This window comes from Coregonus lavaretus (genome assembly GCF_964263955.1).
Source record: "Coregonus lavaretus genome assembly, chromosome: 37".
Taxonomy (NCBI): domain Eukaryota; kingdom Metazoa; phylum Chordata; class Actinopteri; order Salmoniformes; family Salmonidae; genus Coregonus; species Coregonus lavaretus.
In genome coordinates, this window is record NC_140024.1 from 10,017,642 (window position 1) to 10,040,070 (window position 22,429).

Here is a 22,429-nt window from a genome sequence, read left to right on the forward strand (position 1 = left end):
AAAGATAGACTGCTCCAGTCTGTGACATTATTGTTAGTGTTGCTGACTGTGTTTTGTTTTAAACTACTTTGAACATGAAATGGAATGACTGACATCCGTGTTTGATCATGAACCCACTCCTCCTCATCGGTGCTTCTCCTCTCGATCGGAATTCTCACATTCTTGTGTAATAATTTGGCACACAGGACCCTGCTGTGGGTTTCTGGATTATGACAATTTACCTGTGTTTTATAGGTGCGGGTATAAAGAGCCGTTCTCCTCCATGCCCATATTTGGAGCGAGCGGATGGGCGAGGTCACCTGCCTGCATAAGTCACTCCCCAGAAACTACCTGCTGAAGCTAATTTCTCTGATTTAACCGAGAACCTAGAAAGCACACATTTGAACAAGAGAGACGTTTCCCTCCACGCGTAAACGGATTACTTTTTACTGTTGGTGGAATTACTATCCAGAAATTATTCAAAACAAATGGGGGCCTTTTGGTTCGTGGAGTTGGGCGTATTAATATTATTTCTCCAGGTAAGATTCTTTTTTGTTTCTACTCTAAAAGTAACACGCAATGTAGGCTACGCCATTTACATGTGAATACGATAGCTACAGTCTGAACCAGTATCTGTGCTTAGAGATCTCTCTAACACACATATACTGGTTAAACTACAGCCCTTATTTAAGAAGTCGTTTATGATTTAACTTTTCATGATTTTTCGGGTACATTTGTGTTAGTCAACGTTGCGTTGGTCGGTTATTTGTTTAATTACCTGGTTAACTTACCCGGATTCTTTTTATTTTTTTACGCATCCGGATATTTTTATTATTATGAGCTTTTATTCATACATATGCCACATTTCGCAATAGGGTGCTGTGTTATTTGTAGAAGATCAACAATAGTAGTGAGTGGTCATTATGATAGTATAATTGTATTTCTATGGTAGTCCTGGTTAATATTTATTTTTATAACCTTGTGTAGTTGATTATAATGAAACTGACGTTAATTTTCTTTTTACAAGGCTTTCAAGCCAGGGGCGTCGGAGGAGTCAAAGTGTCTACCAGGTTTCAATTCAGAAATTTACGTTTTCAATGTCGAAAGAAATCACTTACAAAGTGGCCGGAGACTAGGAAAAGGTAAGAACTAACTAGTGGCAGCTTCCTCGCTGTCTTACATTTTTGCCCTGTCATATGCGAACGCCGAGTTCAAAACAACTCGGAAATCCCCGACTTCAGTGCGTTCAAAACTCGGGGGAAAAACGAGCTCCGACTGGGAAAAATCTATTTGAAATGTCATCCAAATCAACATTTCAAATCGAGAACTCGGGCCTCTTTCAAGAGCTCCGACTTTTCGACCAGAAGATCACCCACGTCATGATTTGACCTCGTACATTTCCGAGCCCCAGTTGTTTTGAACGCTGCATAAGGCCTAATATTTTTTAAATGAGTGTCATCACTTCAGATTACACTTTAGTTTCATTCATAGCAGACAGTGTTCTGCTTTGAATATTTCAGTACACGTTTATAATTTTTTTTCGTTGTTCAATTTGTCAGAAAGTGGTTCAATTGGAAGTATTTTGTTTCAAGATTTTTTTTCCCTCTCCCCAGACAGCCTTCATGATTCCTAATCAAACTGCACAGCTCTGTACATTGTACAGGCAAACCATTGAGCACACATCGTTTTGAGATACTTTCAGGTCTTGCTATGATTGTGGGCCTTGTGTCTTTGGCTTCTCTATGAACTTACACTGTGATTCACAAAATTAATTTAGAGCTATAAGATGAGTGAACTTGCTGACAGCAATTGATGTTCCATTTGGTGTGTCCAAGGTTGTCAGCCGTTGTTTAACGGCTCAACAGATGATGAAACACAAGGCTGGCTAGTTTTTACACTCAAGTGTTGCTTTGTTTCTAAGTAAAGAATTGACTAATGTCTCTGGGACCTCCAGTAACTCCCTTTGATAGGCCTTTGTAACTGTTTGTAGAGGTGCAGCTGGCAAGACGACCCTGTACATTTGGCAAATATGGCATGGCACTGGCCTTCCCCTGTTTTCTCAGTCTTAGTTTGTTTACAATAGGTTTGGTGTTTTGTCTGTCCAGCATTGGGGCTAATGGAGGGATTTTTCACACCTATACTTTGCTAAGAAATCAAAGTGTCACTCACAATTTTGTGACTAATTTAGTATGCTGATTTGTATTGTTATGGCTTTTAATTATGCTTTTATCAAGTTGTGACCTAATTGAAGGCTGTTTTGTCTTTTGTAAAGAGGTTGACTAGACTGATTGAGCTCATCGGTGAGACATTCTAAGTCTCTGGTAGTTTCACTGGGCATGTAGCACAAGCTCTGATCTGATCAGTAGAGTAAAACTGGTTAGACTTCCTGTAACAACCATTATGCAGGCCTAGATTCCTCTGTGACTTCTGACATTGATTGTCATTCACGTCATCTGACAGCATATTAAAAATGAATAATGCATATCAATACAGTTCGTGTAGCTCAGTTGGTAGAGCATGGCGTTTGCAACGCCAGGGTTGTGGGTTCGTTTCCCACGGGGGACCAATATGAAGAAAAAAAAAATAATGTATGCCCTCACTAACTGTAAGTCGCTCTGGATAAGAGCGTCTGCTAAATGACTAATGTAAATGAGAAATGCTGACTCAATCAATCCCTTTGTGTAGCAACCTATTTCCCATGATCACATTCCATGTTTATTACAGTAATAAGGAGGTAGTCTTAGTCATCGCTTTACAACTATTCCTCCTCCCTTTGGGATATATTACGGGAAGACATCTACAGACTCTCACTATAATATACACTTGTCTCTTATGATACAGAACATTTGGTACGTTCATCTACATGTTTTGGCAAGGTCAGGAATCCATTCTAGTTTTACTTCTAACTCCTAAGATTGACGTCAGTGTCTTGCTATTGTTGGCCAATATTATGTGGGTATAGCTAGGGCTGTGGTGGTCATGAAATTGTCAGTCGGGTATTTTCATGCAAATAACTGCAGGCCTCACAGGAATTTATGGGTAGTTAACATAATGTTTAGCATCTCCAGGCCTCCACGCATACAAGCCGATGATGCACGCCTTTTTAGGGATGCAACTTTCGGTCAATTTTGCTGCAGACTAACCAACCCTCATTAACTGGTTAACAAACATACATTTGTTCCAAAGAGTAAAATGACGTAACCAATAGAAAATACTATACATGCAAACAAGGAACTGACATTTTTCATGACGGGCTTAAGTAAAACATGCAACAATAGAAAGCCTATCATCTCACAGCAAAAATGCTATATTATTGAACGTGTAACTCCTGTAATGAAGCAGCCAATGTAAAATGTCATTTTCAAAAAATGTCCAATCCAATTTGCAGTGAAACCTCGTTCTAAACAGCGCACCTGATGCGAGCGGTTCCATATGGGACAGAGATGATCATCTCTGTTTAACTTAAAGGTGGAATCTAAAGATGCAATAACTAGGATGGGTTCACTAATATGAATAGGATTGTGCCTTTTGGCTTCTCGACAACGAAATAAAGTTGATATAAAAACCAATAGAACAGGAGAGAAATGCTGGTTTCTATGGCATATGAGGAAGTCTTTATAACATAATTGCCTCCACGTTTCCATGTTGGGACTTTGGCTAGTCTACTTTGAAGCAAGCTAAGACATGCCTCATAACCTGAAAGTTTTACTTCATATTTCTAAATAATATGTTTTTCAAAATGCATAGGCCTCCAGCTCATATTGCAAAGTGGTGGGGACCCGTGGTAGCCTGCCTACCTTGCCTATGCACTTGAATGGCGAATGCATAGGCAATAGAAAGCTGGTTTCCTCTTCTTAATCGTGGCCATCAAAACCATGTTTTTAACACGCGATTGCATTTAGAATTGTTGTGCAATGACTGGGCTCATGTTTCACTCCAGTAGCATCCAGCTGTAGGTGATATTTCCTCTCAAACTAGGCTCTATGCTGTGCATGTGTGATAAATAAGATGCATGCTGACTGAGAACACACCAGCGCCAATTTACACTGAACAAAATCAGTCAATTGAAATAAATACATTTGGCCCTAATCTATGGATTTCACATGACTGGGAATACAGATATGCATCTGTTGGTCACAGATACCTTAAAACAAAAGGTAGGGGCATGGATCCGAGAACCAGTCCGTATGTGGTGTGACCACCATTTGCCTCATGCAGCGCGACACATCTCCTTCGTATAGAGTTGATCCGGCTGTTGATTGTGGAATGTTGTCCCACTCCTCTTCAATGGCTGTGCAACGTTGCTGGATTTTGGTGGGGAACTGGAACACGCTGTTGTACACGTAGATACAGAGCATCCCAAACATGCTCAATGGGTGACGTGTCTGAGTATGCAGGCCATGGAAGAACTGGGACATTTTCAGCTTCCAGGAACATGGGGCCGTGCATTATCATGCTGAAACATGAGGTGATGGCGGCAGCTGAATGGCACGACAATGGTTCTCAGGATCTCGTCACGGTATCTCTGTGCCTTCAAATTTCGATTGATAAAATGCAATTGTGTTCGTTGTCCGTAGCTTATGCCTGCCCATACCATAACTCCACCGCCGCCATGGGGCACTCTATTGACAACATTGAACAGAACTGCTCGTCCACATGACGCCATACACGCTGACTGCCATCTGCCCGGTACAGTTGAAACCGGGATTAATCCGTGAAGAACACACTTCTCCAGTGTGCCAGTGGACATCGAAGGTGAGCATTTGCCCACTGAAGTCGGTTACGACGCGAACTGCAGTCAGGTCAACACCCTGGTGAGGACAATGAGCACGCAGATGCGCTTCCCTGAGACTGTTTCTGACAGTTTGTGCAGAAACTATTCGGTTGTGCAAACTCAGTTTCATCAGCTGTCCTGGTGGCTGGACTCAGACGATCCAGGTGTGGTGGTCTGCTGTTGTGAGGCCAGTTGGACGTTCTGCCAAATTCTCTAAAATGACATTGGAGGCGGCTTATGATGGAGAAATTAACATTCAATTGTCTGGCAACAGCTCTGGTGGACATTCCTGAAGTCAGCATGCCAATTGCACGCTCCCTCAACTTGAGACATCTGTGGCATTGTGTTGTGATACAACTGCACATTTCAGTGGCCTTTTATTGTACCCAGCACAAGGTGCACCTGTGTAATGATCATGCTGTTAACCCTCTTCCTGATATGCCACACCTGTCAGGTGGATGGATTATCTTGGCAAAGGAGAAATGCTCATTAACAGGGATGTAAACAAAATTTGAGAAATAAGCTTAGCCACTGGAAATGCATTTGACTGGTCATGCTTATTGGTCTATAGGGTAATTTGCATAATTTAGTGGAATTATACTGAACAAAAATATTAAATGCAACATGTAAAGTGCCTATGGAACATTTCTGAGATTTTATTTCAACTCCTGAAACATGGGACCAACACTTTACATGTTGCATTTAATATTTTTGTTCAGTATAATTCCACTAAATTATGCAAATTACCATAGACCGATAAGCATGACCAGTCAAATGTATTTCCAGTGGCTAACGGTTAACCATTAACATCCCTAGCACCTTTGGAACATTTACATTTTAAAGTGTAGTAAATCCATTTAATATACACATCACAATAAATCCATGATTTAGGCATTATGATATGAAGAAAATGTATTTCAGAAGAACAGAATGAGTCGGCCTACAGTATGTTATGACTATGCGCCATACTATTATAGGCTGTAGGCTAGTTCATTTAGCAGAGACGATATGCTTAAGTCCCGTGTCCTGAATATACACTCCAGGCCAGTTTTAGGTACACCACCCCGTTCACGAAAATGATTTGCTGCTACAGACAGTCACGTGGCCGTGGCTTGCTATATAAAGCAGGCATATGGACATCCAGTTACTGTTCGATTTAACGTTAGAATGGGCAAAACTAGTGACCTAAGCGACGTTGAGCATGGTATGATCATCTGTGCCAGGCACGCCGGATCCAGTATCTCAGAAGTGGCCGCCCTCCTGGGCTTTTCACGCACAAAGTTGTCTACGGTTTACCGAGAATGGTGCGACAAAAAATAAACATGTCAGCGGCAGTCCTGTGGGCGAAAACAGCTTGATGAGAGAGGTCGAAGGAGAATGGCAAGAATCGTGCAAGCTAACAGGTGGGCCACAAACATGGAACATGACAGTGAGTTCAGTTTACCTGAGTGGCCTGCGCAGTCCCTAGACCTCAACCCAATAGAGAATTTTTGGGATGAGATGGAACGGGCTGTTTGCAGCATGAATGTACCGCCGTCCAATCTGCAGCACCTGCGTGATGCCATCACGTCAGCATGGACCAACATCCCTGTGGAATGTTTCCGACACCTTGTAGAATGCCCCGAATAATTCAGGCTGTTCTGGAAGAAAAGTGGAGTCCGACCTGGTACTAGATGTACCTAATATGCGAGTTTGCATATGAAGTGACTATGTTGAGTGTAAAAGTTATAATTTGAAACAGGTCCTATACGCTAGATTTTAGAGTTATATGGTAACTTTAGTTGTGAATGATACAAAACTTTTAGAATGTCTTAGAAATCAAACACATATGGGCTGCATGATCAGGGGTCTCAACACAGAATTATGTATTTTCTTTCACGGCGTAAAAAAAAAGGAGCGCATAAGTATTTTCCTGTGTTTTGTAAACGCAGATCTAAAATGTTTCTTATCTGCTCGGCTTCAGACACATTTGGTGCTTCATTTGCATTTGTCCACTCCGATGAGAATTCACGAACGGGCATTCGACTGTGTAGCTACTTTTCTACAGTACCTTTCTCAGTGTAGCCTACTTTTGTCTGGTAAAATGCAAGATTAACTACAAGCAAAACATTAGGAAATGTAGCTGGCTACATTCTTTCTATGATAAACGTTCAAAATATGATGGCCATGCATCGTTTTTGCCAAAAAGTCCTTCCTTTTTCATTGTAAGCTCATTTACTTGTGTGGCTGCTAGCCAAATAGCATTGCACTTCTGTTGTCACCTGATCAAAATGAAGCTATTCTCTGTCGTGTGTGACACTGTTGTGTCAATTAAAACTATAGTTGCACGCCCCTGATGAAGCAAAAAACACGACTTTCAATATAAAACTCAGGTGAAATGGCTTAAAACACCAATATTTTATTTTTTTATATATATATTTTTTTGTTTGTCTACGTTTTGAAAATGCAGATTTCTGAACTCTAAAGCGACCGCAGATGTTGACTATAGGCTAAAAAAGCTTGCCTCAGGCTGCACACGCTCTTCTCTCAAGTGATCAGATTTTCACCCATCAGACTATTCTCAATTTAAACTTGTCTTTACTAATATATTTATTTATTTAGAATGGCTCACTATCAAATTGGCATGGGGGGAAAGACATGTCATCTGTATGCACTTGAATAGTGACTGGTGGCCACTTTCCCGCAGTTCGTTTTTCACTCATGCCAGGTAGTCTACTCCAGTTTTATAGTGTGCTTAATATTAGCAGCTGAGAAATAAATATAGTAGCAGCTGGGATACTTTTGTTTTTAGTGGCAGCCATCAAAAATCTGCTTTCACATGGGAGTTCATATAGAATTGTCTGGGCTTATAAGAACACTTACTTCACTCTGCATCAGTCACTGTTTGAGGAGCATGCAGCCTTTTGCTGCGCGACAGGTGATATTCCGCCCAAACTCTATGCCATGGACTCCAACCCAGCTCCTGCAGCTACCCAGTGCTTAATTTGGGAAACCAAGTGAAATGTGTTCGGGAACATCGATAGTAACATGTTTTGTGAACATATTTCATTCAACTGTTGATAGCCCCTCTCTCTGCACGCTCAAAATAAATCAAGGAGAGATGGGAGGAGATGGAAGCGCACGGTGGTGAGATTCTGTAGCTAAAGGTAATGTCATCCTATTAATTATGAAAATGCCCTGTTACTAGGCTATTCATCACCTAGGCCTATAACTTCTCTCCCAGACTCATGGATAGAAAGTTTGGAGCGTAGCATAAGGTAACCAGTCCATCCAGTTTGCATAATAATACAGTCCACACTCAAAGGCGATTTACTAGAATTTGTTTAATTTGAGTATAGGCTAGACCAATTATGTACCAAAGACATTTTCAGAAAACAAGTTTCTGTGATCATTAGGCTATACCTAGGGCTGTTGTGGTGACCGGATTACCGCACCACCGGCAGTAATGAGGCATGACCGCAGTCAAATACCACGTGACCATTGAGGGATGGTAATCTCCATTTATCCCCTTCCTGTTCACCCATGACTGCGTGGCCATGCATGTCTCCAACTCAATCATCGAGTTTGCAGACGACACAAGTGTTAGGCCTGATTTACCAACAATGACGAGACAGCCAGTTGTAAAACAAATGACAGGTGACCTGATTCTTTATTGTTGCTCTGGATTTGAGCTTTACCACTTACAGCTTTCTTTAATTTGTTCAAGACTTTGGTGACGACCGCCATCTTGCCTAAAGAGTAGTAGTCGCTGTACCTTTACCTACCTGATTCTCTGGTACCGAACTATCAATAGAATGAGCAGAAAGCAGAAGTGGATACTGTGGCATACATCCAATTCAGTTTTACTAATGAAAACCACACTTCCATATCTTTCTCAACCACACATTTCTTGTTTTGTGTGTCATTACAGAATGTTTGCATACCATTTAGCTAGTTCATTAGGCTGGAAAAAAGTATTGGTTTAGGGTTTCTAAACAGCAACTGTTCATTGGCAGTCTAGGCCTAAATGAAAGAACTACAGAAAGATGTGAGGGGGAAAAACACAATTGTAGGTCATAATGTATTTATTTTGTATATACTCAATCAATTTCTTCTGTTAACATAATAGGGGCTTCATGAGACAGTCACACCTGAGTGATTCAGACCTCTTTGTAGAGCTAGGCCTATGCCTCAGGATGTTTAGAGTAGTAATGTGAAACCAGAGGTTGCTGCCCACCTGTCCTTGAGTCTTAACCCAGGGCTGGGCAAGTCAACTCTGCTCTTTCTCTCTCTGTCCACACATGATGATTCTGGTAGACTACTTGTATACCATGACAGCTTAATCTCCACCTGGTACATTGTATATTGTTCTAAGTTGCACAGTACTAGTTATACATGTAGTGTTAGTTAGATGAGGATGTGGGTCAATTTACTATTTTTGCAAGTCAGACATGTTGGGGATTTTTACATTTTGTGCAAATAATAAGCCCTGCATAATGTCTTTGCAGCAGATCAGAACTGCGATCATGAGGCGATTTAGGCCTAGGTTTTTTAGTAGGCCATTTGCTGCTTTGTTACTATGACCAGTATTCCATTTACTGAGTGAATCTGTGGTGGTTATTATCCGTTTCTCACAAGGAAGCACTGATGGAATAGGGCTCTTGTGTTTATGAATTTGAGATTAAAGCGACAGCACTTTAAATCTGCTCCTGTTTTTGAAGTGCTTTCAATGGTTACTTTTTTAGGCCTACATATTATTATTATGGTTGTGATATTGTTTTTAAAAGGAAATCCTCTGACCACCTTCCTCTTTATGACCTTTTGAAGTGGTTTTTGATGACTGCACCAGCCGCACCAGATTTCTCTTTCACTCCGAGGATTCACGCTTCAAAGTAGATGGCAATGGGACACTGAAACTGAAGAGGGGGGTGACTCTGCATAATGGACAAGAGGAGTTCGATGTCTCTACCCACTCCAAGGGCAAGAAGATCATGGTTCCAGTCAGAGTGCTGCATGAGGCCAGACACGGCCACCACCACAATCACCACCACCATGAGATGACCACCCAGCCCCAGGTATACGACTGGTCAAATTGATGAGACTATGCTGTCCTCTAGTGGATAGATGGGCAACTGCATCTCTCTGGAGGTGTTTCAATGACTTGTATAGCTGGAAACATTGTCATTGAAACGTATGTATTTTTTTTCAGCTCAATTTATGTTTGATGGCAGTTTTTGTCAAATGCTCACATACATACATACATACATTACCGTTCAGAAGTTTGGGGTCGCTTAGAAATGTCCTTGTTTTTGAAAGAAAAGCAAAAAAAATTGTCCATTTAAAATATCAAATTGATCAGAAATACAGTGTAGACATTAATGTTGGAAATGGCTATTGTAGCTGGAAATGGCTGATTTTTAATGGAATATCTACATAGGCTTACAGAGGCCATTATCAGCAACAATCAGTCCTGTGTTCCAATGGCACGTTGTGTTTCCTAATCCAAGTTTAACATTTTAAAAAGGCTAATTGATCATTAGAAAACACTTTTGCAATTACGTTAACACAGCTGACAACTTGTGCTGATTAAAGAAGCAATAAAACTGGCCTTCTTGAGACTAGTTGAGTATCTGGAGCATCAACAATTGTGGGTTCGATTACAGGATCAAAATGGCCAGAAACAAATAACTTTCTTCTGAAACTCGTCAGTCTATTATTGTTCTGAGAAATGAAGGCTATTCCATGCGAGAAATTGCCAAGAAACTTAAGGTCTCGTACAACGCTGTGTACTACTCCCTTCACAGAACAGCGCAAACTGTCTCTAACCAGAATAGAAAGGGGAGTGGGAGGCCCCGGTGCTCAAGAGTGCCCCGGAGCCAGAGGACACATACTTTAGAGTGTCTAGTCTGAGAAACCAGCACCTCACAGGTCCTCAACTGGCAGCTTCATTAAATAGTACCCGCAAAACACCAGTCTCGTCGTCGACAGTGAAGAGGCGACTCAGGATGCTGACCTTCTAGGCAGAGTTGCAAAGAAAAAGCCATATCTCAGACTGGCCAATAAAAATAAAAGATTAAGATGGGCAAAAGACCACAGACACTGGACTTTTTCTTTGCAACTCTGCCTAGGTCAGCATCCTGGAGTCGCCTCTTCACTGTTGACGTTGAGACTGGTGTTTTGCGGGTACTATTTAATGAAGCTGCCAGTTGAGGACCTGTGAGGCGGCGGTTTCTCAAACTAGACACTCTAAAGTATTTGTCCTCTGGCTCAGTTACATTTACATTTTAGTCATTTAGCAGACGCTCTTATCCAGAGCGACTTACAGGAGCAATTAGGGTTAAGTGCCTTGCTTAAGGGCACATCGACAGATTTTTCATCTAGTCGGCTCGGGGATTAGAACCAGCAACCTTTCGGTTACTGGCACAACGCTCTTACCCACTAAGCTACCTGCCGAGAGACAGTTGTGCACCGGGGCCTCCCACTCCCCTTTCTATTCTGGTTAGAGACAGTTTGCGCTGTTCTGTGAAGGGAGTAGTACACAGCGTTGTACGAGACCTTACGTTTCTTGGCAATTTCTCACATGGAATAGCCTTAATTTCTCAGAACAATAATAGACTGACGAGTTTCAGAAGAAAGTTATTTGTTTCTGGCCATTTTGATCCTGTAGTCGAACCCACAATTGCTGATGCTCCAGATACTCAACTAGTCTCAAGAAGGCCAGTTTTATTGCTTCTTTAATCAGCACAAGTTTTCAGCTGTGTTAACGTAATTGCAAAAGGGTTTTCTAATGATCAATTAGCCTTTTAAAATGTTAAACTTGGATTAGGAAACACAACGTGCCATTTGAACACAGGACTGATTGTTGCTGATAATGGCCTCTGTATGCCTATGTAGATATTACATAAAAAATCAGCCGTTTCCAGCTACAATAGCCATTTACAACATTTAACAATGTCTACACTGTATTTCTGATTAATTTGATATTTTAATAGACAAAAACATTTGCTTTAATTTCAAAAACAAGGACATTTCTAAGTGACCCCAAACTTACGAACGATTGTGTGTGTATGTATGTATGTGTATGTATATATTATTATTATTTATTATTATTTTTTGTAAAACTATAGACCTGATATTTCATGGTTTTTGTTTAAATTCCACAGCCTGGAGCAAGTCTGTCTCTGCCAGTTCTGAACTTCCCCAAGTCTTCAGGAGGTCTGAAAAGAAGGAAGAGGGACTGGGTCATTCCTCCCATCAACTTCCCAGAGAATGACCGAGGCCCCTTCCCCAAGAATATGGTGCAGGTAAGTGTCTTGTAGGTTAAGGATCATTTTTCCATTACTCTAATGTCAGTGTTGGACATTTCTTCATTGACATGAATATTATTCTTTGTAAACCAGATCAGGTCCAGCAAGGATAAAAAGGTGAAGATCCAGTACAGCATCACTGGCACTGGGGCAGACCAACCTCCTGTGGGACTCTTCACTGTGGACAAAAACTCTGGGTTTCTCTATGTGACCCAACCTTTGGACAGGGAGAAACAAGACCAATACGTTGTACGGTTTGTGTATACTAATTTTCTCCCCTTAACTTAATTAAACTTATTTTATATGTAGTTTTAAACTATTTGTTGTTACTTCTCTCTCTAGCTCCAAGCCCATGCTGTTGCATTGGGTTCAGATACAGCTGAGGAGCCCATGGAGATCATTGTGAAAGTAATCGATATGAATGACAACAAACCTGTATTTACCCAAGATCCATTTACGGGAACAGTTCTTGAGGCATCAAAACCAAGTATGTTGTTCACACACGCTCAGTATTTACAATACCTAATAATGTGATATTCTTTAAGAAAAATTATGCTAGAACGATTTTGCTTTAATTTATTTCACTGTTCAGATGACGAGGTCATGCAGGTAACGGCCACTGATGCTGATGAGAAGGGCTCTGCCAATTCTGATGTCAGATACACCATTATCAAACAGGACCCTCTACTACCAAGCCCCAACATGTTTGTCATCAACCCTGTGACCGGATGGATTCGGGTTAACGCACCTGGGTTGGACAGGGAGGTTGGTCTCTTTTCAAATCAATAGTCTTGTCAAATCATTTATTCATTGTGTACATTCTACTTACTTTACATTTGTGACCCTGACTTAATTTAAAACTTAATTTGTTTCAGAAAATTCCCAAATATACTTTGGAAATCCAAGCCGCCGATATGGAGGGAGATGGCCTTACCAGCTTTAGCAAAGCCATCATTACAGTAACGGACAGCAATGACAACGCGCCACAGTTTGTGACGCCTTTGGTAAGCACATTTCTGAAGACATTTTGAAGCCTTACCACTGTTGTAACACAATGAAATTGCCCTTTCTTTGTTGCTTTATAATCATGCTTCTCTCCTTTGCAGGACACCGTGTCAGTCCCAGAGAATAAAGTGGATGCCTTGGTGGTGAAAATGCCAGTGACTGATGGAGATGAGCCTCACTCCTCTGCCTGGGCCACCACCTACAAGATAGTTGACGGGGACCCTCAAGGCCTTTTCAGTGTGAGCACAGGCCCTAGCAAGCTGGAGGGCATCATTACAACAGCCAAGGTATGTTGAAATCCTCTCCTATAGATATAATTGAGCTGCTACTCTGGGGGCCTAGCAAAAGCAACCTGTCAATGTAGCGTTTTAGCTGCTACTCTGGAATGATTTCCTGGAGGAAGCAACTTGCACTCCCCTTCGGATTTATTTGGACAGTGATGCTAAAACGTTTTAATTTGGCTCTGTTTTCTAGAATTTTTTTATTTGAGATCCAATGTTTTATGAGGCGACATTACATAATGTCACCTTTTTTATTTGAGGGTATTTTCATACATTTGTTTTAACGTTTAGAAATGAAAGTACTTAATGTATCTAGTCCCCCCATTTTGAAGGTGCCGTGAGTATTTGGATAAATTCAGTAATGGCGTATTGAAGTAGTCAAAAGCTTAGTATTTTGGTCCCATATTCCTAGCACGCAATGACTACATAAAGTTTAACTACTTTGTTTTCGTTGTTTCTGATTGTTGTGCCCAATAGACCCTTTTCCAGTACACGACACACTAACGTCATGCACAGTTGAGCGCGACTCTTTGCAGCAGTAAGAAAGCCATCGCCATCTGCGCCCATTCAACACAGCCTAGATTTCCGTTTTTTATTACTTCTAAACAAAATAACTTTTTTGGGTTCTCATATGCTTAAAATTATGTTTTGATTCTTGCTTGAACAGTCGCTAGGGTTATATTTGGTTATGGTCTTTGGAAAATACCTATTTTGGATGCAGCAATTGTTAGCTAGAATGCTAACGCTCATTGATATAGGCTGTAGCAAAAGCTAGACAGTTGAAGTGTTTAAAAAAAAAAAAGAAGTATAATGCAGTTGATTTGCGATAATGACACAAACATCATATTAAGCAGGACATTCATACGAGCCTTAAAATCCAATTATAATCCAAAAGTAGTGTGAAATGCACTCGTAAGCAACATGTAAATAGAGGCTTTTTTTGCTGGCGTTCTGTAAGAACCCCCTTCTGCCACCAACTTGCGCGCATCGCCCTTGTGCGACAATGTTTGCAAACACAGAAAGGGGTCTAGAAATGAATGGTAAGTAATGTATTGTCATTTTTGACTCTATTTTTATTTTTGTAAATGAGAATAGAATGTTTCTAAACTCTTCTACATTAATGTGGATGTTACCATTGTGGATAATCATGAATAAATCTTGAATCACGATGAGTGAGAGTTCGAGGGGAAAATATCATACACTCCCAAAAAAATTATAACCTCCCCTGTTATTGGTAATGGTGAGAGGTTAGCATGTTTTGGGGGGTATGATCTTTATGCCTCCAACTTTCTCACTCATCATTATTCACGATTCATTCAGGATTATCCGTAATCATGGTAGCATCCACATTGAAGTAAAATTGTTCAGAAACATATTCTTATTTACCATTCATTTCTATTGGGCACAAAATAATCTGAAACTAAATCAAAACAAACTGAAAATCCATCTAGCAAGTTTGTAGTCGCATGCTTGATGTAGTCATTGTGTGCTAGGATTATAGAACCAAATAATTCTACACTTTTGACTACTTTAATACACTATGAATTTGTCCAAATATCTATGACGCCTTCAAATGGGGGGACTAGATACATAAAGTGCTTACAATTTATAAACGGTAAAACTGATATTTATGAACAGACCCTCAAATAAAAAGTTACAGTATGTACTGTCACTTCATATGAAACATTTGATCTAAAATGCTGGAGTATAGAGCCAAATTAAAAGTTTTGGCTACACTGTCCAAATAAATATAGAGGGGAGTGTATGCTTGTAGATATAAACGCCAATATCTTCCCTATGCTGATGGGCTTTTCTGTTCATTCAATACAGCCCCTTGACTTTGAGAAGAATAACAAGTACACTCTGCTGGTCACTGTGGAGAATGAAGTCCCATTCGCCATCAGCATTCCAACCTCCACTGCTACTGTTATAGTGAATGTGGAAGATGTAAATGAAGCTCCAGTCTTCACCCCAGTGGAGAAGAATATCAGAAAACCTGAGGATCTCCCTGTTGACAGTGACCTGGTTCTGTACACAGCCACAGACCCAGACACTGCAAGGGATCAGAAAGTCACGTAAGATTATAACTTCATTTACATTTTCTTATATGTTTTGTAAGATTTGAAGAGGGGAACATTTATTTTTATTTTTTTACATTTACTCAACAGATACAAGATAGGCAATGATCTTGCTGGATGGCTCCGTATCAACAAAGACACTGGGCTGATCAAAGTCAAGAGCCTCATGGACAGAGAATCCCCTTTTGTCCAAGACAACAAATACTCTGTTATTGTTCTGGGCATTGACAACGGTATTTAAATTTTCCCTTTCTCTAATGTTAACTGTTAATATTTCAAGTTTAGAAGATGACCACACCCTAAACTTGACCTTTTGAGTGACATTGCTCTAATTTGCAGATGAAGTCCCGGCAACTGGCACTGGCACCCTTATCATAGAGCTGGAGGATGTGAATGACAATGCTCCAACCATCGACGAGAGTGTGATTAGGGTCTGCAACAAGGAGTCCTCCCCACAGCTGCTGTCAGTCACTGATAAAGATGGCGCGGGCTTCGCTGCTCCATACACCGTACAGCTTCAGGGGTCGTCCCATTCTAACTGGACTGCCAGAATGAATGACACAAGTATGCATTGATTTTTTTTTCTCCAGAACTACAGTACTATCCCCCCTTTAAAACAATTGCGTTGTTTGATGTTAAATGTTACCCGTTTTCCATTTCAGAGACTGGCATTATCCTGACACTGAAGACTATGTTGGACAGTGGAGATTACACAGTTGTCCTGAGAGTGTCTGACAACCAGGGCCTGCACCAGGACAGCACAATCCAGGCCTCAGTGTGTGACTGCAAAGGAGCTGATTTCCAGTGCACCGATAAAGCTGTAGCAGGCTTCGGCCTCTCTAGCATTCTGGGAATTCTAGGAGCCGTCTTACTACTCCTATGTAAGTTGTTAATTTGTTTAACCCGTTACTAAAGTGTTGGGTCAATGCTGTCCTCGAAGCCTACATATGTAATTGTTAATACACAATGAAGTGCTAGTGTGTTAAGGCCCTGTTTTTTGTGCTCCACAGTGTTGTCTCTTCTGCTGCTCATGTTCCTGAGGAAGAGAGGTGGTGAGAAGAAGGAGCCTCTGCTGCAGGAGGATGATGTCAGGGACAACATCTACTACTACGACGAGGAGGGAGGTGGCGAGGATGACCAGGTGAGGGGAGAGCACACCAGACTAGCTCCGAACAAGCCCACTAGGCTCTCCCAATGGTCAATTTATTATTGGGATATGCAATGGTTTGCAATAACAAATCTGTCACTCAATGTTTCTAAAGTTTATGGTTCTGTATGTTTGAATCTTGGAATATAATACGTGTCTGTACATCTTTCCACTTTCAGGATTTCGACTTGAGCGTTCTGCACAGAGGTCTGGATAACCGTCCTGATGTTTTCCGTAATGACATTGCTCCAACCATGGCCCGGCCAGAGTATCGCCCACGACCCGCCAACCCAGCCGACATTGGCAACTTCATTGATGATGTGAGTAAAATCTTGAACTGATTTATACTGTGAGTGGAATGCACAGTTAAGATCATATCTAGGTCTTCTGAAGATGATTTGTCATTGAAATAACTGGATTTGACATGGATAAATGTAGTTTATGCTTGTTTAAAATGTATATTCACCAAGGTGCTAAAATGTAATATTTCTGTTCACCAGAACCTGAAGGCAGCTGACAACGACCCCACTGCTCCTCCCTACGACTCCCTCCTGGTGTTTGACTATGAAGGAGGTGGCTCTGAGGCCGGCTCCCTCAGCTCCCTCAACTCCTCCAGCTCAGGAGACGACCAGGACTACGACCTCCTTCAAGAGTGGGGCCCACGCTTCAAGAAGCTGTCTGACATGTACGGAGGAGGAGAGGATTGAGAAGTCAGTCAGCCACTAAACCTTTCTGCTTGGCAAGGATCCGGTTCTCTACACTTGAGTCTGTAGACTGAAGACACCTTCTTTATTTCCCCTTATGTGTTTCGGGCACATCTACAGTTTGGCAATTCGATTTGTGCAGACATGGGACCATTTTTAGAAAAATGTGTTCAATGCTCGTCTTCAGCATGGGGAGGTTGGCACACTCTTGGCTCTGCAGTAGCAGGATGTTGACATGGATTTTACACAGTTCAGCAGTGCTTTCTAATGGACTCTTAACAACCCCAGATTATACTTGAATTTAATATGCTTTGTTTGCTGGTTTTTGCTTCTATGTTGGCATCAAAGTTCTGTTTTTTTTCTATAAAGACGATCCAGAGATGAATTATCAAGCTCAAATGCTTTTTTAAATGTTTGATTTAACGTCTAAGTTTGGGTCGTTTTATTCCTTTTCATTTTAATCATATTAAGTATGGTTGTTTTTTTTCTTTTTGCTTCTGAAGAAGCACACTTGTGAATTCCGTTTTTTTTATAAAGGATATCCCTTTGGTACAATGATGGACATGTGAATAGTTTTATTAAATAAATTAAAACATGTCAGTCTTTTTTTTTTTTTTTTTTTGAGCAAAATAATTCAAATTCACAGCTGAGGCACTAGATGGCGATGATTGAATAAAACAGGTCTGGGTCGATGAATGATGTCATTTCCTTGTCCCACAGAGCAGATTGTACAAGTTATATTTTAGCAATAAGGCCCGAGGGGGGATGTGGTATATGGCCAATATACCTAGGCTAAGGGCTGTTCTTAGGGACGATGCAACACGGAGTGCCTGGTCACAGCCCTTAGCCTCGGTATATTGGCCATATACCACAAACCCCCGAGGTGCCTTACTGCTATTATAAACTGGTTACAAACATAATTAGAGCAGTAAAAATAAATATTTTGTCATAGCCGTGGTGTATCAGTCCATATACCATGGGTATCAGCCAATCAGCAAGGCTCGAACCATTATAGGCTACCTTAGACATTTAGACTCCTGCATGTGATTCAAGGCACAATGCTCAATTTTAAACGTGTACTATAAATACAAATTCGTTTTGTCTTACACTTTAGAAGTGTGGAGTAGGTGGATAAGGTCAGTGTATTTTTATTTTTTAAATCTACACAATGAACTGTTCAAGGAAGTGAATACTTTCACACGATCATAAAAAAAAAAAAAAAAAGCAGTTAAGGTTGCTTTTAGTCCTCCACGCTGCTGACCTCCCCTCCTGACCGCTAGTTCGGCTGCCTCAATAGGACGGACTTCATGGAATAGAAAATGACCGGTTCGGAAATGCGCTTTGTTTCCAAAGCGTTCAAATGAGACATGGAAAGAAACTGAGGATAATAGACGAGGAACCTCTCACGAAACACTAAAAAGCTGTCTTTCTATACAAGTAAGCATAGGATAGAAAAAAAGTGCATTCATTCAAATAAACACCGTTCGTTGGCCGAATCATAGGTCTGGACCTTGAGCACATTTGTTATGAAAGTTTTTGTAGGCTAGTTCAACCAAAAAAAAAGCACATTTATTTGGCATTTTTTGATATACCATGTGATAGTGAGAAAGTTTGTAGAATAAAGAAACTGGTAAGCAGGGCAAATTCAGATCGCCTGTCTACGAGCTTGCAGATTACTGTGTACGGTGTATTGCGATGCACCTGTTTTGTTGGGGTATGCTGATCGACGCAGAGGAGCCGCCCCCGTGCACTTGTCGTTTCATTCTAATTGGTCCGACAGGGTGTGTATGCTAATTCTCAGCGACCCCTGCACCTGACTCTCTCCACTTCACCAAAGAATGCAAGGCAAAAGACAGCCTCGAAGTAACAGCTATTTATTCAACAGGTCATCCTACTCAACGAGCACTCGTTACGTTATTGCGGCGCTGCAGACTCATCAATAACTCAGAGCTATATGTTAAAGATGCCAAGGTCCTTTCTGGTGAAGAAACATCTCACTAATAAGAAGCCAAACTATGGAATTTTGGATTCAAAAGCAGACGGTACAGTTAACTTTTAAAATCTACTTAAATTATAAGTTTATATCGTTGTGTTGTTTATTCTCATCTAGTTCTATAAAAAATACAAAAATACCAATGTCAATACCTTTGCTATTTTGTCTGTTGGCTAGAACTTGCATTCTTTCAGAAAAAAAATAATGAACTTATCATTATTTATTTTATTCCATTCATAGCCCATTTTGAAAATGATTTTTATTTTTCCCTTGAGTAATTGAACACACTAGGCCTATAACTCAAACAAAATGATTACAGCATAGTCCAAAAGTATGTTAGTTATAGGAAAGTAAATAATGATGGATTGAAATGATACCTTGGAATAGGATACAACAAATGCGGTTTTGGAGTTTAGCAGGTGCAAAATCTGTCACACAAAAGAAGAGCTTATTGTTAGTCCCTCCTTCTGGGATCTGAAGGGTCCTATTAAGCGCGTTCGAGAGGCTAATGTAGTGCCCTCCGAGGCTCCTTTTACCCTGAAATGTGCCTTAAGTCTGGGTTTTTGTTCCAATTCACCCTTTAAAGCAAGCTAGCCTCCCACCCTCTATTGAACTGTCAAGATTACCGTTATAGAAGTGGAAAAGAAAATTAATGTGACTGAAATCAGATGAGTTTTTTAAAAGGAAAATAGAATAGTTCCTGTAGGCTATGTGAATGCATTGAAACTTTGGAACTCTGTTACTTTGAGACTGCTCCTAATATTGTAAATTAATGTCAAATGTTTAACTATATGTTTTAACGTATTACTGAATCCTACCTAATTATTCTCATAGAGCATGATTAAAACATTTGAATGTACTTGTAAAACAGTTTTAACATAAAATGGTGTTTGTGTCATTACAGCTCTCCACACCAGCCTGGTCCAGCCTGAGGTACCATGTTACATCCCCAGCATTCCTCAGCCCCTGGAGGGTTGGCTGCCAGGGCCAAGTCTCATCCCCACACCAGCCTCCATGCACTCTCCACAGGTAGACAGGCTGCCTTCAAGGGACACCAGCTTGTCCCTGCATAGCTCAACACAGGAAATCACCTACCCCCTGTCAGTGTCTCACAACATTCCGCTAAGAGACTCACACTCCGGTCTTGAGCCCCTGGGAACCATGGAACCCCAGACCTTCCTGCCCTCACAGGACTTCAGACACCTGCAGGAGAGGGGCAGCATGCCTAATCCCCTCCTGGGCCTTGTCCACCCTGGTGTTAGTCAGGAGCGCTTTGAATGCTTCGACTGCCACAAAGCCTACTTCACCTTCTCTGGGCTGGCCAAGCACAGGCAGTTGCACTGTGAGTGGCAGTGTCACAAGTACTTCAGCTGCAAGTACTGTGACAAGGAGTACGTGAGCCTGGGAGCTCTGAAGATGCACATCCGAACACACACACTGCCGTGCGTCTGCAAGCTCTGTGGGAAGGCCTTCTCCAGGCCTTGGCTGCTCCAGGGACACATTCGCACACATACAGGTACGGCCGGAGTAATGTACAGCCGGCAACACTTTTTACCTTTATTCACCAGTTTCATGAATTGAGCTTGACTTCACATCGTCCCGTATTCAGTTACCCACTAGGGCTCTGAGTTGATCATTTCCTTTTCTCAGGTGAGAAGCCGTTCTCCTGCCCACACTGCAGCCGGCCGTTTGCTGACCGCTCCAACCTCCGAGCACACCTACAGACACACTCTGACATCAAGAAATACCAGTGCAAGAGCTGCTCCAAAACCTTCTCCAGGATATCTCTGCTCTCCAAGCATGAAGAGGCTGGCTGCTGCCCACTGTCCTGATGCTGTTTACTGCCTGTGCTTCCCACTCTGTGCCTGTTGTCTAGACTATGTCTGGTTCTACTAGCATCAGACTGCTGTACCCTCACAAAGCACTGGAGATAAACTACTATTCGTGACACGGAGCTCTGACTACTGAATGTTTTTGGTCTCTGACATTTCAGGCTCATGAAATAAGCGCAATGGACTGTGTCCAAATACTTTATGTCATATATTTGATATATGAAGTAATTTGACATCAAGAAAAAATTTGAAAAGTTATCGCATGCTGCCAGAAATACTTGAAATGTAAAAGCATTTAAGTTTTTGATTGTGTTATTGATGATTACCTGTGCCTTTTGTGGAGATGTATAGCTGGAGTATACAATTTTGTATGGACTTTGTTTAAAAACAATACCTATTTTTGTACAATTGCCTTGTATTATGCCTAAATATGAAAACATGCATCATCATGGGAGACATGAACCACTGATATGAAAGCACAAGCCCTAATCTGTCAAGAAATATTGAAGAAACCCACTTTTCTAAAATCAAAACAAAGACTGAGTGACTGCTGAAGAGTACACAAGTAGAGTATTAGAACTAAATGTTAGCGCTTTCCTATCAGTGGTCCTCTGTAGCTCAGCTGGTAGAGCATGGCGCTTGTAACGCCAAGGTAGTGGGTTCGATCCCCGGGACCACCCATACGTAAAAATTTATGCACGCATGACTGTAAGTCGCTTTGGATAAAAAGCGTCTGCTAAATGGCATATTATTATTTTACTTTACGACCATTTCTTGGCATTGTGAGATCACTGGCATACTGTAAATATCATCATGGGCGCACAGGAAACTGGAGAATAAAGCGATTAGGATAAACAGAAAAGAGTGTGGGTGACATTCTGGAAGTGTTCTTGTGACACCCCTATCCCCAGGCAGGATCTCTTAGGGGTCTCTGAGACTGGAGCATTTAAATCACAGCAGCCCCCCAGCTAATTCATGTATTTTTGGAGGTGGCAGCTGGTGAAGGTGGATATTTTAAGAGTGTAAATAAAACCGTGATGTTTCCCATTTGTAATGGTGCATGGAAAATTCTTATTAAATATATCTGTTTATTGGCAGGTGGAGGGAGGCCAGCTGCATGCCGCTGTGGCGCCATGCCAGGCTTTGCGGGAGGGGAGACGGGGGGGCTGGGTCGACTCTTTCCAGTTGCTCAGCACAAGTGGAGCAGCTGAGTGGAGAGAGCTCCCCAAACACATTGCCAGTCACTGCCGGCCGGGAGAAACGCTGCTTTTCTCCAGCAGAATCCAAAACATGTCAGGCATGTCCCAAGGCACTCCAAACTTGCACAGGTTGGAGCAACTTGGTATCAGG

The 22,429-nt window shown here is 41.4% G+C and overlaps 2 protein-coding genes across 3 annotated transcripts; both read left to right on the top strand.

Moving 5' to 3' along the window:
- The first annotated feature begins 274 nt into the window (after positions 1 to 274).
- LOC311111657 (B-cadherin-like) lies at positions 275 to 17,850 on the top strand. The gene is made up of 16 exons (XM_084154441.1): positions 275 to 518; positions 1,007 to 1,121; positions 9,560 to 9,807; positions 11,896 to 12,036; positions 12,133 to 12,288; positions 12,382 to 12,526; positions 12,632 to 12,804; positions 12,915 to 13,043; positions 13,146 to 13,331; positions 15,156 to 15,400; positions 15,494 to 15,636; positions 15,743 to 15,967; positions 16,066 to 16,284; positions 16,414 to 16,544; positions 16,730 to 16,870; positions 17,051 to 17,850. Exons 1-16 carry the CDS (start codon positions 468 to 470, stop codon positions 17,255 to 17,257), a joined length of 2,655 nt encoding a protein of 884 aa, XP_084010567.1. The 5' UTR covers positions 275 to 467; the 3' UTR covers positions 17,258 to 17,850.
- Positions 17,851 to 18,496: 646 nt separating this feature from the next.
- On the top strand, positions 18,497 to 22,131 carry LOC311111658 (zinc finger protein SNAI2-like). Of its 2 annotated transcripts, XM_084154442.1 has the most exons (4): positions 18,497 to 18,691; positions 19,140 to 19,296; positions 20,152 to 20,763; positions 20,898 to 22,131. In XM_084154442.1, the coding sequence occupies exons 2-4, from the start codon at positions 19,209 to 19,211 to the stop codon at positions 21,077 to 21,079; spliced, it is 882 nt and encodes a 293-aa protein (XP_084010568.1). In that variant the 5' UTR covers positions 18,497 to 18,691; positions 19,140 to 19,208; the 3' UTR covers positions 21,080 to 22,131. The 2 variants fall into 2 exon arrangements, with proteins under 2 accessions (XP_084010568.1, XP_084010569.1); XM_084154443.1 differs by having other exon boundaries at positions 18,497 to 19,296.
- The last annotated feature ends 298 nt before the right edge of the window (positions 22,132 to 22,429 follow it).